The following is a 17,642-nucleotide window of genomic DNA, read 5'->3' as shown; positions in this document are numbered from 1 at the left end:
GGGAAAAAGACAAAACTGTGGCGCGTGCACACGCACACACACACATCTTCGGCTGACAAGCCGCAGCTCACAGTTCACACTCGCATGCTGTTGACAAGCCCTCACCTGGATCCCCATTCAGTTCCCTGGGGGGGATCAGTGAAAGTGCAGGGACACATCTGTGACAGGTGACCCAGTTCACTGAGGTTTTCTCACCTTTCCTTCACCCCTCTGTTCACCCTGCTTCGGGAGTGCGTGGCATTTTTAATTTTGTCACTTTGAACAGAGATTGCTGGATATCTTGAAAGGAAAAGTTTGATGTTTGTGATTACAGGTTATGTACATTGTTCCTGTTTTGATATAAAACTAGATGTTAAATATCAAATTGACATCTTTTACAGCATTAGAGTAGCAGTTTATTTTTATGCAGTTTTCTTTTACACCTATCCACCATTTCTAGTTCTAGCTGAAGCCTCCTGGGCACAGACTGTGGAGCTCAGTAGTGTCCAGCTTCCAGCACCTCAGCTAGATGCATGGCCACTTCTGTCCAGGGGGAGGTGCTTCGCCCCTGAGGGTATCCTCGATGCTGGACTTTCACGATGTCCTTTGGCTCAAAGTGCTCAAGGGAAGCGATCCTGGAAGGGAAGGCTTTTGGGAACAATGCCCTCTCAAGGACATCCAGAGGCAGGTCAGGTGTGGGGCGATGCCTGCTGTCCCACTTGGTGGCGTACTGAGTTTGCCTGCTGCTACTGTCCTTCCACAGAGTGACGCGGCCCCTGAGGTCCAGCACTATGGAGGGGTTTTCTGGCAGGAGGCCCATGAACATGGTCCACGGCCTGGGGGTTGAGGCCGCAGGTTGCTGCTTAGTGGAGGCGCTCCTGTCCTCCTGAGGGGCTCCTGGCCGGTACTTGCTCGGACCCTTGGTATGTTTTGGACGAGGGTGGCTCTCGTCTGTTAAAAGGCACTTGGTGTGGTACTGGCTTACCTGCACTCTGTGGGAGAAATCCTTCAGCAGTGGCAAGCCTTTCTTATTTGCCCATTCTGTTATCGTCACATCGATAAGTGTCTGATAAAGGAAAAGAGGAGAGAGCAATCAGTATATTTAGAGAATTTAAACTCTTACAATACATGAAAAATTACTATTTTGCCTTAAAACACTGCTCAGACCATAGCAATGATGGATTACTTATTATACATTTTACAGTTGTAAAGTAACATTTAATTCAGTTATCTATCTTGAGCAGACTCTGGGTCAGTGTGTTGGCCCAGTTTTGACATCGTTACCATTTGACAGTCCAGCATCACACAAACTAACCTTTCTATTAAGATTATCTTGTTTGACCATATCCACAAGGTCACGGTATAAAGCTTGAACCATTATTCTCTGCTCCATTTCCTTCTTCTTCTCTTCCTGCCACAAGCAGCTTTTCAGAAACCTGCGCACATGCAAGACAATAATCAGTTTTAACCATTAACCCAAACCGCACAACTGCACTTCCATTTTATGTCAACTGTTCCTTCAGCTTAATACCTGGCTATTTTCCTGCGGCACCAGATGCGGGCCAAGTCCAGAGGTGTGTGTCCCATTCTGTCCTTTGCCAACACGTCCGCCCCGGCCTTCACAAGGACCTCCACGCACTCAAGGAGGTCCTCGGAGGCGGCCAGGTGCAGCGGGGTCTGCCCTGAATCTGTGGTACTGGTTAAAAAAAAAGTTGCCTCTTAGCTTCATTATCATTATCTTCAGTGTCATTATCATTGTTGCTGGTATCATCACCATCATCACTGTTGTTATCATAATCATCATTACAATCATCTCTTGTAGCAGCTATAAATGCACACCATCATCTCACTGTAATCAAAAAATACTTTCTTAAATTTTCTTCTCTTTTTAAAAACGTTACTATGGTAATTTGAATTTGGCGAGTGCGTTAATTCTGCATTCTGGATCCATTTGATACAAACCAACTACAGGTGCCCAAACTGAAAACTTGCGCAGAAGAATATTTTACAGACAGTGGCCCCTTACACGTTGACATCGGCTCCGTGCTCCAGCAGGTATCTCAGGCACGCGGCGGTGTTCGGGGAGCTCCGAGAGGATAGCACCATGTGAATAGGCCGGTGACCCAGAGAGTCGCTGCTGCTGATCCACTCTAACCTGGACTCCAGCAGGCGCTGAACCGTAGCCATCTGGCCGTACAGGCAGGCCACATGGAGCTCTGGTAAACCCTGGAGGACAAACTGTACTGTATACTTTCAAAACGTTCTTTAGAAGAGAGTTCCCTGGCCCATCATTAATCTTATAACTCATTCTTGTGCATTGCCCTGGTTGATCATGTGTGAGAAGTGATCAAAACATGAAGCGTTTACTGCAGACAATCGGCTGCATCTGTCGATTTAAACACAGCTCTCAAGGTGTGCTAAATGTTATGCTAACCCGCTATGTTGTTTCATTTCAAGTAGATTTCATGGAAAGGTGAAACTACATTTGCCTGTTGCCGCTTATCTTGTGGAGTGTTGTGATTGAAAAGAGGGGCAGACCTTAACCAGGCAACCAGCTATGACAAAGAGCTAAACAACCATTCACACTCACTTCAAACTTGGAATCACAGATTAACCTAACACGCAAAATACAAAACCCATGCCGCACGGAGAGAATATACAAACCTGCTGGTTGGCCTCTTGCTGAAGCGTAATGCCCCCCCACATTACCACATACTAAAGATGTGTATGTTTAGGTTTATTAGTGATTCTAAATTAGTGTAGGTGTGGATATGAGTGAATGGTTGTGTATGCCTTTGTGTTAGTCCTGTGATAGACTGGTGACCTCTCGCCCAACTATAACCAGACGAGACCCCCTCTACAGGATAAGCGTTATTAGATAATGGATAGATTCATTCATCTTCTGTAACTGCTTGTTAGCACACGCCACATTTAAAGGACACGCTTGGTACTTCCAACCTTCAGATATTATGCCAGATTAAACTATTTTGATATGTGCAAAACAAAAATGTTGGTACTTTACTCCCGTTTTTGCAGTTTTACCGTTTACTTTACAGTTAATAAGTAAATAGACTACCTGACTTTCAGTTAACCTTAATATTATCATCCTACATTGGCCTACAGTTTTAAGATTTAACACTTAGAGATTACTTTTACATTTGGTCCCTACTTACAGCAAAGACTTTTAGTCTGAAATCGAAGATACATTGTTTTTACATCGCTTACAACATACTGTGATGGTGACATGCCCACCTGGTTCTCACTGACATCCGACTTGTTTTGGCTCGCAGCAGCAACAGCTGGGAACATCTGCCCGCCCGACGGAGCACTGGGGGACGGTTTCCTGCCAAAGGAAATAACGCGTTTGGAAATGCTAAGCTATGAAAGCGGAACACACACACACGACAGGTTAAAGCGAACATTTTCTTGAATTTTAAAAGCCATTGCGACTATAAACCATTAATAAATCAGTGGCCAAGTTAGTCGCCACGAGGCAGACTGATAGTTATCCGTTTAAATAACACCCTATCGTTCAGATAGCTTGAGTACAGTACAGTATGAGTTTAGACTTTTGTTACTTTATGTGCAGAAAAAATATATGTGCCTTAAATAATATTACAGTTACTTACTTTGTTTTACATTTCCCCCGTCTTCGTTTTCCGGCTTTGTTGACAGGTTCCATGGTTTCCATGGAAATGCGACAACCTGGAAACGAACCCTGCTTTACTACAAGGCGGTGACAAGCAATCAGCTTCGTACGTAGCACTTTACTGCTTGCTACTTAGCCAGTGATTGAGCTAATGATTTATTTTCACCATTTTATTTACAGGGGTCAGTTTAATCTACCACCATGCATTATATTTATTAAGCTGCTAATGTTTTTGTGAAGTAATTAGATCTCAAATAGATTAAACAAATGTAAATGAATAGTTTTCCTCTCTAAAATGTAGTCAAGTAGCATAAAATAGAAGTACTCCAGTTAAACTTACTCAAAATTGCATTCAAGAGCAAAACAATAAATCATAGATTGTTTTTTTTTAAGATTTGGACTTCCTTCTTGTTCTGAAATGTTTGACTAATTAAAGAGAGTCTGCATTAAATTTGTAAACAAAAGGAGGAAAAGGCTCAGAAACCAGTGAACTTTCTGTCTATCTCTTGGATAAAACACAAAATAAAATCCCACTTCCTCATGCAGAATCTATATATATAGTCCATATAATAGCTTGTGCCGCACAAAAGCGGATGAATGGCTGCAGGCACAGTAGAAAACGATACTTCCACCCTCATGCAGAGTCCACATCTCTCTGCACATACAGTACGTTCCCTGATGGGTTCATATTGACAGTGCATTACGACTGCCCACCCGCACTTGGCCTTAGCAAAGCAGATCAATCCTGCCAATGCCGTGGAGGCCTCACAGGGCCCATTTGTTTTACCGCACTCCGGACCTGCCGCTACATGTGAGTCCGATATGAATTGGAACAGTTATATTCTCCATGTCTCTGTGGGGCTGAGGGGTCGATGGGCTCATCGTGCAGCAGGCCTCCCTGATCACAGCTATTGACCATTTGACCCCTGACTGAACCGTATGTGATTGACTGTACTTCAGTGGACACTGTGGAGAACAATGTGTGTCATGACACTTGGCTGCGAATTTACATGGGTACAGCCTTTAGCATGTGTCACTGAAAATGTTAAACCACCAAAGTCCTTGCTTCCCTTAAATGGCTCAAAACTATATTTTTGATTTAGTTCTTTGATATGTGACTTCCTCTTGTTTTGTTGTCTGTCTGTTAGAGCAATCAGTGTCCAGTGGAGGGTCAAGGACGGGCCATGAACCCTTGGCATCCTGCTACAAGCTGCTGTTCCCCTGAGCCCTTGAATTTGTCACAACACATCCTCTCAGCTACTTTGGTGACGCAGGCATGGGTGCAGGAATAGTGAGTACATGTGAACCTTGTGTGTGTGTTAATGTGTATACAGTCTTTGCATGTGCATGCAAGTGTACACTATCTCTTAAAAGTAAGCGAGCTGCACAGCCCCGCTGTGCCCTCAGTGGCTTCCTTTGACCTCGGTCACATTTCATGAAAGTTGCGCAAGGCCTTTGGTGTAGAGCTCTTTCGTGTTTGACTTTCAGCACAAGTCCCTGGACAACGACCCCCATCATGACCTCTTTCTTCTGACAGTTGAGACTACATGTGCGGTTGTTTCCCCATGTACTGTCAAATTCAGTCTGTATATGAGTTTATGCACCCTAAAAGCCCCCAAATCTTAAAAGCTTTCTGACATATGATGAACAGAAGATTAATCTGCAAGAAATTTAGATCAGAGCCGTGAGGGGTTTACTCTAAGTTCACAGTGCCTTCTGACGTTCTCTGTTCTATTCTCAAATCCCCATTACATTAAAAAAAATACAATGGAACTTGTGTATGTATGTGTAGTCAGCGTGCATGCACGCATTGGCTACAGCTCGTCCAGTTGGTGCAGCGCAGATCAGGGCTGTCTAAACCTGCTTATGGTGAGGATGAAAATGAGATCATGTCCCAGCAGCCTGGCGGCAGGCTCTCCTATTGGTCCATAGCATCACCCACTCACATGTCATCTGTTTTTACTGGTGGCACAATATCCTCCTTGGCTAATGGCACCTGACCAATTGGTTGCAATTCACTGCCTTTGGAAACCCCTTGTTCTGATTATGATTTTATTTTAAAAAGATACAAGACAGCCCCATTGTTCTATATATTCCAAAAAGACAAACATTCTCTTATTCAGCTGACTTTTAGAAGTAAAAACCTGAAGCCGTGGGCAGTGATGGAGAGAAGGAGTTAAGAGGGAATAAAGCAAGAGTGTGGAAAAGAGAGAAAATGACGATGAAGAAGAAGATGATGAGGAGTAGATCCTACTGCAAACACACCCTCAATGTTCCTTCATATTTGATGAGCCACCTTACAAGGACCCCGTGCCCAAGGGGCTGCTGAACTCTACTCGTGTAAGTGCGCTGATGCCCTCACTTTCCTCTCTCTCTCTCTCTCCTCTTCTCTCCTTTCCTGTCTTTCTTATTCTGCTCCTCATCTTTCTGCATCTTACTCCATCCTTTAGCTCCTCCTTCTCTCACCCTCCCTCATTTCCTTCTTCTCTCTCCCTCATGCTCAGCCAGGCGGCAGCGCGCTAATGCACCGTGGCACATTCTGCAGCTTCGAGTCACAATGCAACCAGGCTTTGCGCAGTGACCGCACGGCGACCTCCCTCAGCATCGCCACACGCAGGCGCTGTGCTGCACAAGGGCCTGTTTAGGGAGAGGAAAGAGGCGATGGGTGGAGAGGAGAGGAGAGGAGAGGAGAGGAGAGGAGAGGAGAGGAGAGGAAGCAGGGTTTTGCCATTCACAGGTATCAGATCAAATGACAGTGAGATAAATAAACTGCAAGTAGAAAGGCTGAAGCACCCTGAGATCCTCATCTAGATGACTTATTTGTGCCACATGTGACTTATCGGAGTGTCAGTGCTTATATAAATGCTTACATGTGCAGTTGTTGCACAGTTGGAGCATGCAAAAGACCAACGCTTCTGTGATCAGATTATTCTCCAAGTCATGTGTGTGGTTTCAGATCCAGCAGAAAGCAAATTATTTACAGCTGTCCGTGGTCGCACAGAAGGACTGCTGCTGCAGCCACTAGACAGCCATTAGTCAAACTCCACAATTCGAAGATGAGGAGGAAGGAAAGAAGTTAACTTGACTGTTAACTGGCTACAGGGGTATATATTTTTTACGTCTTTCCCCTTGCCAGGATGTGCTCTTTTGTCCTCAGGGATAAAAGAGCACATCCTGACATCACACCTTCCCATGATCCTGAGCTTTTTTCCACATCCCTTGGACACGTTCTTCTCAGACCTCACAGCTCAGCAGAAACGACCAGAGGGAAGGAGAGAGAGATAAAAGGAGTGTGATAGTGAGAAAAGGAGAGGAGAGGCCTTAGAGGTCAATCTTATGAAGGTAGAGGAAAGAAAAGCAAAGGAAGTGCGACAGTATATCAGGGGGATAGCAAAGCTCAAACTAGCTCATGGCAGACCTGTCCCGTTTTATTTATTGGTTGCTCGTGATTATTCTCATGAAGGCGGCACATCTCTCCTCTGTCAAACCTGAGGGGGATTCTGTCCATCTGCTGGATGTCACGTCTTCCAAGCCGGCCTGCCATAGGCTCTACTTCTGATAGCATTAAACTCTGCTCTACTACATTTCATCCACTAATCTTTAACAGTTGTCGGAATAAAACAGCTGCTAAGAATCAAACACAGTGCAATTAATCTGATTATGAGTGGAAAGCTAGTTTAGTGATACTTAGATGGTTTGCAGCCAGGCATCCTAAAGGAATGTGATTTGAAATTCATTACAGCGTATTGTTACACAGTATAAAACTAAGAGTTGAATCGTAAATTAGCAGCTCGCTGAGATGGGTCGAATAGGCAGTCTAATTTAGGAGAAAACTCAGCTGTAAGTTATCATGTAACACCGACCTTTGAGATGAACTTCAGTAAGGATCCATTTGGGAATTTTTAGCATAAGGCTAGTAGGCTAGTCAGATGTCATATAGATGCCTAAATGTACTCCTTGCACAAAATAGTCCTAGATTTAGTCAAATGAAGAAATACAAAACATGGTCTTGGCTGAACCTCTCAGCTCCTTTCTTTCCTCATTACGTGCACCACAGCATTGTTAGTAAACCATAAATTATGATCTTTTTTGTATGCTGTGTTAGCCAAATTGAACTAACCTCAACTCTGAGGTGTCGCGATTGAGGCGACGACCAGTGGGAGCGACTGATCCACTCCTCCAAACATTCAGTACAAGGAAACACCTTCCATGATTTTGGTTCGTACCACCAAACTCACCATGCCAATAGCGGTCTTAGAGCGTCAGGGGAAAATAGTTGCAAGTTCCGTCTACACACTAGCAATTCTTTTTATGTTCTGTTTGTTTCACTTTAGAATAATTGGTTGGAAATACATAGCTAACAACTGTTAGCTACAAGAAAATCGCTTTATACTCTTAGGTTAAGACTAGCCTTCGGTCACATAAGAAACGGGTTTTGTTTTTTTTTTCCCACGTGAACCTCGTATACTTTGGTGTGATCTCAGAGTTAACTGCCTCAGCGGCTGTGTGAACCCACTCTCTGATTGTGTGCGAAGCTGCAAAGATCCACCACTCAGCGACACCATTAACAAGGTCAAATTTACATGTACTTTATCCGGTCCTTATCTGTTGCGAGACTGCACTTTAGGGGCAGCGGCAGTGATTGCTGCTCTGCACATGAACATAAAGCTCTGAGACACTCACGCATGTACCGTGACATTTGGCTGTGAGTATACTCCATGTGCATGCTATTGTGTGTGTCTCTCTCTCTCTCTCTCTCTCTCTATATATATATATAGATATATATATATATATATTAGAGTATATGAATGTGTGTTTGACTGCTTTCCCCTATGAGCATGCGTGTTGCCTCTGATACTGTGACCCTTCCTAATATGATAGTCTGTCCTCTTCTATCCAGGTCACAGAGCATTCTCTCATCCCGGTTCATCAGCAGGGCAGCGCTCCACAAAACTCATCATTCTTCTGACATGCATCCCGATTATATCCAAGAAATTTTTTGCTGGTAGAAATACCATAACGTAAAAATACAAATGCCACAGGGATAGCGATACCACAACAGCTTCGAGACAGATAGACGCTTTACAATGCATACACACGCGGCTTAAACAAACATGACATGACAGGAAGTGGAAAACACACGCACAGGCCTGCGCATGATGCAAATGGTGTTTTTAGCCTGAGGTTTCTTTATTCTTTATCAATCAAAGTGGTTGTACTTTGCTCATTTTTTTTCGAAGCCATGGGGCTGGGGTTATGCCAAAACAAACACAATGAGGTTTGAGGAGAATGAATGGAGAGTTGTCTGCATAGAGAGACAACTGATGATCTGAGCAGCTGCGATCACCTAATTACCACCTTAAATGATGAGGTGTTGGACCAACAACACTAGAAGGATGCAGCCCCAGCGTATGGCATGTTGATCGCTGTTATTCATGCTCGATACACTGCGTGTTTTGTGAAGCTGAAGTTGCACTGGAACAGACCTGAACTTGACCCCGGCAATTTTTACCTTTTGTAATGCACTCATCAATATCTGCTGTTTGAAACAGGCTGCAGAGCTCAGAGCTATTTCCAGTTGAAACACAGCATAGGCCTGTTTTTGTCGTAAAAATGTGAACAGAAAAACGCCGCACTCAACTAAATTCTTTATTTGTTCATAAGATAAAATAACATAAGTAGATTCAGGTTCGGAGTATCTAAAAAAAAATACTTCACTGAAGATATATATGTTGTCAGGTGAAACGTCTTCCATAAAAGGTTGGCTTCTCTGGGAGAACAGAGAAGTAGCTTTGGTTTTAGCTTGACAGTGAGCATTTCTGACATTATCAGGTTCGTTACGAAATAGGTTCATAAGTTCAAGAGGTTGGAGAGGGATTCCCCTTTGAGCAGATGTTAAAATCAGCAGTGCTGAGGCTCAGAGACTGCGGAGCTCCAAGACAGCACGGATGCAAAGTTCAAACAAAGTTCTTCCATTTGAAAGGGGAAAAAAAAACGGTGAAATTCAAATTTTCAGTCCAGCGTGCCTCTGCTGGGCATGAAAAGGAAGACACGAGTGCTCGGATTGAACCAATTTGCGGCGGTTTATTTGTGATTGCTGGCGCCGAACGCCAGAAACTTTTTAGATGGCGCATGCGGAACATTTCTGTAATCACAGCAGTTTGTCAGTGTGAAGTCAGCGCTGCCAAATAGCCACATGAATATGAAAAATTCTCTAACAAATAGAAGAATTGCTGTCAGGGTGTGAGCAGTTATAGTGCAACTCCTCATCTGAAACATACTTATATTGATTTGAGAGCTTCGAGTGAAAGTACTGACTCAGTTGTAGAGAAAAGCTGTAACCTTCGTACAGTAGGAAGAGCAGGTCTAAGCTGTTATCTCTGCCCTGAGAGTGTGTTGGCGTTCTGTGTGTATGTGTGTGATCCTCACCTCCACTGGCATCCCCCATAGCGCCAACACTGAGATCTGCCACCCTTCCTGCCCGGCTCCTCTTACCGGGGGTCCCGATGTCGGCGGGGTGCAGAGCAGTGGACTCTGATGCCATCTGGCATGTTTGGGCTCTTTCAGCATTTTTAGCCAAGTTTGCAGGCAGACACCTACTGTGCCGTGTGTATTATAGCTCATGTATGTGTGAGTCTTTGTATCTGTGACCACGCCAAATGTGTTTTTAACACGTCCACACATGCTCCGCGGGTTTCTCTTATGTATATTGCCATCAGTCGTAACATGTGGTGTTTGGACATATGGCTCAGATACTCTGTCAGTTGTAGTTTTTATCACAGGCTGTGTGAACGCGTGTGTATCACATTATATGAGCTATATGATCTTATTTAATTTGTAAATGTGTGCATGCGATGCACTGAGGTGTGTTTAATGCCCTCAGGGAGGAAGCTGTGACCCATAAAGCCATGAGCATGCTCATTGTAGCCTCTCGGAGTCAGGTGAGGTGTCTCCAGATGCTTGACCTTGGGTCAACTTAGCAATTGTGTTGGAAGTGTGAAAAGAAGTCTGGGCATGAGAAATCGGGGTTAAATCGCACCCTGGACCGGAGTCTAGCTCCTCGTGTTCTCAGGTGTCTTCTCACCTCAGATAATACTAATGTGCAGAGAAGAGAGGAGGTTTGAAAGGATCCTGAGAGGACAAAGAGATGGTGTTAAAGGGCTGCATTGTTGTCACACTTTTCTCTCATCTCAAACACCAGTGGGTCAGACTTTTGAAAGCACTGTAAAATTCCCCCCGGGAGGCATGAAGATGTACAGTCCTGCATGTACTGTACAGCGTCTGAGTGACACATCTCCAGCGATACATGCTCATAAAACACGCGGGCACGTGTGCAGAGTTGTTCAAGGTCACAGCGTGAGTCACGGGGAGCTGCGCTGGAAAAGAAAAAGGCTTATTTTGTCGATAATGCTGCTGCTTACTTGTTGGTTTCGGCTCAGCCTCCAGTTCACATGTTTAATTTATCTGAAAAATGACTCACCGACTTACAAGGTGTAATGGATGTAAGTGCTGAAAAAGCGAGTGACTTGCTTTCCTTTTAGTGCTCTGCCCGTTTAAAAGTTTCTAGTGTGCTGCAGCTTTGATGGCTGTGGTCAGAGATGCAGCTGGATGGGAAGTTACACCACTGGAGGTCAGTAAAAACTACGTCTGCAGCTGGATTCAGTTGAAAATAACCATAATGATTAAAAAGATGAGAAGCAAATCTATCAGTACATGCTCATATACGTATGTGCAGCGGTAGTCCAGTGAAAGTTTAATGTGGAGTGGGTGTCCTGCAGGTGGAACAGTTGTCTCAGTGGTATTTTCTGCTAAAGTACATCCATCCCCTGTCTGCTCCATAGACTTAACTACAAGTTTGGACGGGGGGCTCCAGATTTAGCATCCTTTCTGGAAAGCTAAACTAACCAGCTGCTAATTGTATCATCATAAGAGCCAGAGGACAATGATGGGGACAATGATTTTGTAAAGGTCAACCGGGACATTTCCTCTGAGGCAACAGAAAGCAGCTTGCGTATATATATATTGACATCAGTTGGAACATGTGGCGTTAGCTCATATAGCTCCGACGCACAGTCAGATGTTTCTGTTTATCACGGGCTGCTTGTGTAAACGCGTCACATGATATGTGCTATGTGATCTTATTTCATTTGAAAACGTGTGGATGACATGCGCGCACGAGTCTTCATCTGTTCACATGAACGCCTTCGTGTGTTGCGTTGCGTTTGAGAGCGCCCCACGGGGAGGGGGATATGACCCATAAAGCCCGGCCGCGAGCATGCTCAGTGTTGCCAGCCGTTTGGGTGGCAATGCATGACTGTACATGTAGCTCTCAGATTAAATAGAACAAGTTCATTTAAGTGCTGGTACGTACAAGTATTGGTCTACGGCTTGGACTGTTCCAAAAGGCCGCAAAGCAAATCTGAGAACTCGCGAAATGATTTGCTTTATGAAGTTGAAAGATAAGAGCCATTCTTATTTGTTGCTAAAGCTGTAAGCATTGGCTACGTTCATGCTCACAATATTTAACATCACTGAACTAATTGTGATTAAACCTTTCAGCTTATCTGTTTACATGGACACTAAATGAAATGAAACAGAGGAATATGTTTTTCCTCCCGACTTTATTGACAACACTCAATAGAGGAAGATGACCAAGAAGAACCCTTGTGGTCAATGCTCCTGCTGGACAATTGTTTTTCTACCTCCATGTTTCTGTCCCTCTGGGAAACTCGCCACGTCACCTGATGTTTAACCCACGTGGGTTATGGAAGCATGAGCAGAGAGAATGGATTTATTCCAACTCGAGAGAAACGATTGAAGTGTTTACATGGTTAATAGGCGCTAATATTTTCCATTTGCTTTACACCACCCCTCTCAATCCAACTGAAATCTCCTTCTAATCAGTTCAGTCTGTTCCGATTGATGTGGTTACATGAGGCAGTTATTAGTGGAACTCTAATGTCATGGTGAATGTAACCAGTAACTCATACGAAATGAAGAAAAGTGAGGGCAGCTGCTTTACAGCTGGTATTATGAATGTTGTCTCTGCTGCAAACGGACTTCCTACCATTTCTATTTGCCCACATCTGGATAATCTGTTGGACCATGCAAGTGTCAGTATGTCCCGTATCTTCCACATCATCTGCTCCCCTCCAGGTCGGTCCCTCCACCCTTCAGCAGCTGCCGAGGAGCTGCGCGCTTTCATATCACTGCGATGTTGCTCTCAGGCAGTGAGGGGAAACGACATCTCACCTCACCCACGCGGCCAACAGCACGGGCTTTTAAAAACCTCCCCGGTCCTCTCCTCAGCTGTGTCCTCTCCAGTATTACACGGCCAGCTTGAGAGCCGTGCTCCCTGCTCCGCTCTGACCTAATGGGGTGTGAAGCATTTAAGAGCGGGGGGTGAGGGCCGGAGTATCTCTCACCGCTACCTGCGTTCTCCCTCTTGTGCGTGTATGACTTCACCTATTTTTGGTTTCTGTACTTCGCCCCAGTAAAAACAACATCATCTTTGATTGCTTGCAGTGTCAGATGTGGGATTTGGTGCTAACCTGCAGGGTTTGTTTCTGAATCTGCTGAAGTTAAATGTTTGCAGGTTCAGGATGATGGAGGGCCAGAGTTGGACGGAGCAGAGAAACATAAAAGATGATAAAAGATGATGAAGAAATTGACTAAAGGAGATTACTTTGGACCATTGAAATATTATTTTTGTGGAAAATGGCATTTAAAGCAGCAACCAAATGTAGCCTCTACCTTTTATATTAATTTTGCATGTACAATACTTGCATACATACCATACATACCATATATAGGCCAATCAACATTTGATGTGCACTGGCCTTGACTTGTCTCAACCCCTGCTGGTCCTTGTGCTGACTCAGACCTACCCTGGAAATGATTTATAACCCGTTAATGTGGTCTTAAGCAGCACTGCCAGATTGCTGCCTCAGATTCCTCTAAACCCACAACTGTCAACTGACCTAAACATGGTGCTCTCTGATGGACTGTCTGTCAGGCACAAGCAGAAGCTTTGGTTTGACAGCTGTTTGTCACTGTCATGTTCCAAAAGTCGACCTTGTTCAACCAGAATCCATGAACTTACGCACGAGAGCAAGCAGGGAAAAGCCCTTTAGTGGCCTCACAATCAAACTGCTATCATAGCAGGGCAGCCTTTCCGTTCTGTGTTTTCAGCTGGGTGGGCAGAAAAGGCAGAGATAGCGTCATTAGACCACTCAGCTCAGCCGAAGACATCGCGAAAGAGATCTCATGATGGACGATAGTGGGGCTGAAAGCTGCGACCCAAGAACGTTTGCCCACAGGACACAAAACGGCAGCACCTCAGGATCTGGTCCAGCTGAGAGGTCAGAGTTCGAGGACGCCACCCGGCCAAAGCAGCCCTCTCACATGGGCCTGATTTGTTAGACATCTGCAGGCTAGAATGACCTGACAGCGCTTGATGCATTTGCTGCCTGGCACATAAGCGATCTGAAAATGCAGAGCTATTTTTGCTGATGTTAATTTGCTCCGTGTTTAGGCCCTGGTTCACAGCTCGGTCAGCCTTCCCTGATACTATATTCCCGTTTGTTTCAATAAAGGTTCTCCCGTCACATCGCATTTAGGTCGAGATGCCTGTGAACTGTGAAAGCACCGCACTGAGGGACCCGGCCACGCCGAGGATTCTGGGTCCTGGCGTCCGTTGGTTCCTGGGAAGGTCTCCTAAGTTCAGTGAGTTGATGATTTCTGAAGTTTTCCTGCATGGTGAGAGTGCTGCGTGAAGAGTAGAACTACTGAGGATACATAGGAGCTTTTTTTTAATTAGATCTTTTAATCGCTCACTTTTGGTTTTGTGCATGTGACAGACAATATAAAGTAACCATCTTTGAAATCCCGTTGCACTGAATACCCCGTAAAAAAAAAAAACTTTTTAGTGTTTTAATTTTTATTTATTTTTCTGCAGTGAATATTATATTAACGCTCTAGATTGCACTGAAATATATAAAGATGACTATTGGGTATTTTTCCCAAATACACAAGTTATTCCTGAAATCACATTTATAAAAATATTGTCTTAAACACAAGGTATTATAATTTAATTTTCTGAAATAAAAAATACAAAAAAAAAAACAACAACATATAATCACTGTAACTGATTGATGTTTGTGAAAAATACTCTGTTTTTAATTGAATAGAACAAAAAATCCAACATTAAAATATAAAAATACACCCAGTTTGGCAGTAGAACTTATTATAGTTGTATAAGTAAAAGATTACCTGACTTTTGCAGCTGTATCCAAGCAGCAGCAGCAGCAGCAGCAGCAGCAGCAGCCGGCTGACTAAATGTCCGTCTTCTAAGAAAAGGCAGCGCTGTCTCCTGTCTTTATACCAATCCCTCCTCAGTGGGCAAGCTGATCCCTTCATTCTCCTTCTTGTTAGCTCTGATTTCATGAATAATTCATCACACAGTCAGAGCCGCGAATGAACACGCTAATTGGTACCTTTTTTTTTTGTTATCATCGCCATTATTACCATTATTATTATTATTATTCCCATCTCTGTCTCGTATGATTAAACATGAAATTAAATTAATGTGATGGCGAGAAAAATATTTTTCTAACAGCCCCGCATTAACCCTCTTGTTAATTTGAAAACACATTTCTGGGAAATTAATTTTACATCTAAACTCAGTTTGTGAGGGGAAGATGAAAAACTCCAAACAGATCATTTAAGTATTCATTTGTGTAATAGCTCAATTTGTTTTCCAGTGGAGATATGCTAATAATTCTTTTAAAACTCATCTGTTGGAGAAGGGATTCAACAGATGTTTTTTAAAAAAAATAATAACAACACAATGAAAACAAAGTAAAAGAAAAAGGCCAGGGGTCTTTTTTAAAATTATTTATTTAATGTATTTTGGTTATTTTTATTATTTATTATTTTTTTATTATTATTATATATTTTTTTACACGTAAATCCTCTTTGAGATTCAAATTCTCTTTGACAAATGAATGCGTATTATGTGAACGTGTGTGTAGTGTATGTGCATGTTCCTTTAAATTTGCTGGCAGCCTGTGTGCCTCACAGTGAAGTGGTTAAATGGAGGTTAACACGTGTTGAAGCAGAATACAAACATAATTAGTTCAAATTAAGTTCATGACTAAGTAAATATTTTTCTTCTCTCTCTCTCTCTCTATATATATATATATATTACATTTCTAGGATGTCATTGGTTTGTGGGGTTTTGTGCTGAGGTTGAGGTTGCAGAAACAAATAAAAAATACACTTCAAGTTACATTTAAAATTGATGGAACAACTACACTTGCGACCTCATGCTAAAGGCCTGCTGGTTTTCTTCTTCTTCCATCTGCATGCACAGATGTGCTACACACTGGCAGCAGGAAACACTTTATATGTTACAACCGTGCCTTATTTCTTATTTATTTAACAGATGAATAAATAAATGTTCATCTGCATCCTTGTATTGTACTGTGCCATCATCTAAATACAAAGTTATTAAATGTTATTAGTGGAACTTGTCCACTGCGCAATCTAGAGCGTTTTATGGGATTGCATAATGTTAACTGAAAGTATCAGGTACTTTAAATAGTTTCAGCTTTCAATTAATATTCTAGCTTCAAAGCATTCGAGGACAGAATTTTTCCTTTTCTAGAATGTGTTCTTCAATAAAACTGCATTGAGTTCTATTCTAGAGTATTTCAGGTGTGCTCTGGTGAAGAATTGTTAAACTGTACATGATATTCTTGAACAGAATTGTTCAAGCTTTAGTGTATGCTGATGATAAATGTGTGTGTGGTCGTTGTCACTTGCCGTTATTTGTTGTTGCTTTCAAAGAAGACCAGAATTGTTCTCTTCAAGAACGTATTTTTACAACAAAATTCCAAAGTGTTCCATTCTAGTATTCTAGAGGTTATTCTAGAGGAGAGTTGTCATATTCTAGGTGATTGGATGGAACAGTTAATCCTCTGGAGGAGACTTGCTCAACTGTTGAAAGAATTCTAGAATAAATCATCTACTACATATATCAGTATTCTAGAAACAAAGTATATTTCCTCATTTCTTACATTGTTGTTTTTCTGGATTTTTTTTTTCTGTTATTCTACATTAATATTCAAGCCAGTATTCTTTCGTGGAATGGTTTAAGCTTTAGGGCATTCTCTGTCTAGAAAGGCCTAGAGCAAAATGGAAAATCACCAAAGTACTTCCGAACTGACTGTGAAAATTCCAGATTATTCCAGATTATATTATCATACTAATACAACATTATTTCCTTCATTATGTGCTACTTTTGTTTTGTGTTTCTTTCAGGGAAAGCACACATTAACATCGCTGTAAATGTGGCTTAGCCAGTAGTTAGTAAATGTAGTCAGCCAGTTGGCCAATTTTCAGCTGTTGCCTGTTGGCCAGATGTCAAATTAGCCATTGAAGCAACAGCATTTAATGCTAATAAAGGAGGAAGCAAACAAAAACAGAGTAAAAAGCTAAAAAGAGCAAAGCAAACGGTTAAGTAAAATGAAAACTATTGAACAGACAGACAACAAAGATAAAGCTAGAGGGGAGCGCTCTGAACACACTGCCGCTGTATGTTGGTTTCCAGCGCTGCACAGGACATCTGGACACTTCTTTCCCTCAGGAACAGGTGAATGAGATGCGTTCCGATGTGTTGGAAAAACACTTGTAATAGTCCAGGTGTGTGAGAGGATTGAGACCTGAAGTGCTCTTCAACAGCCTGCGTCACCGCTCCCTAGCTTGCGTCAAAATGCATTAAAATGCACTTGCAGCAATAAAAAGAAAAAAGCCCCTACACTCGCTTTCCCTCCCCTCCCCATCTGTCATACAGCAGCGGCAGCAGCAGCGGCATCAGCAGCGGCAGGCAGTTGCCATAGCAACAGAAGCAGATGTTGAGGGGTGTCTCCTGTGTGACGAGATCTGAACTCTTGACCTCTAAAAAAAAGAGAAGTGGCAGTAATGGATATGGATTTATGAGTGTATGGGCTGT

The 17,642-nt window shown here is 42.9% G+C and overlaps 1 protein-coding gene across 1 annotated transcript; it reads right to left on the bottom strand.

Annotated features, from left to right (window-relative positions):
- Positions 1-327: 327 nt before the first annotated feature.
- On the bottom strand, positions 328-3,670 carry ankrd53 (ankyrin repeat domain 53; the record flags this gene model as incomplete). Its single annotated transcript, XM_084549071.1, has 6 exons — positions 328-1,051; positions 1,241-1,415; positions 1,511-1,675; positions 2,006-2,217; positions 3,232-3,322; positions 3,609-3,670. The coding sequence occupies 6 exons, from the start codon at positions 3,668-3,670 to the stop codon at positions 476-478; spliced, it is 1,281 nt and encodes a 426-aa protein (XP_084405197.1). The 3' UTR covers positions 328-475.
- Positions 3,671-17,642: the final 13,972 nt, after the last annotated feature.

This window comes from Chelon labrosus (genome assembly GCF_963514085.1).
Source record: "Chelon labrosus genome assembly, chromosome: 1".
In the NCBI taxonomy this organism is placed as follows: Eukaryota; Metazoa; Chordata; class Actinopteri; order Mugiliformes; family Mugilidae; genus Chelon; species Chelon labrosus.
The sequence above is the reverse complement of the archived record's forward strand: the minus strand, read 5'-3'. Positions and strand labels throughout refer to the sequence as shown.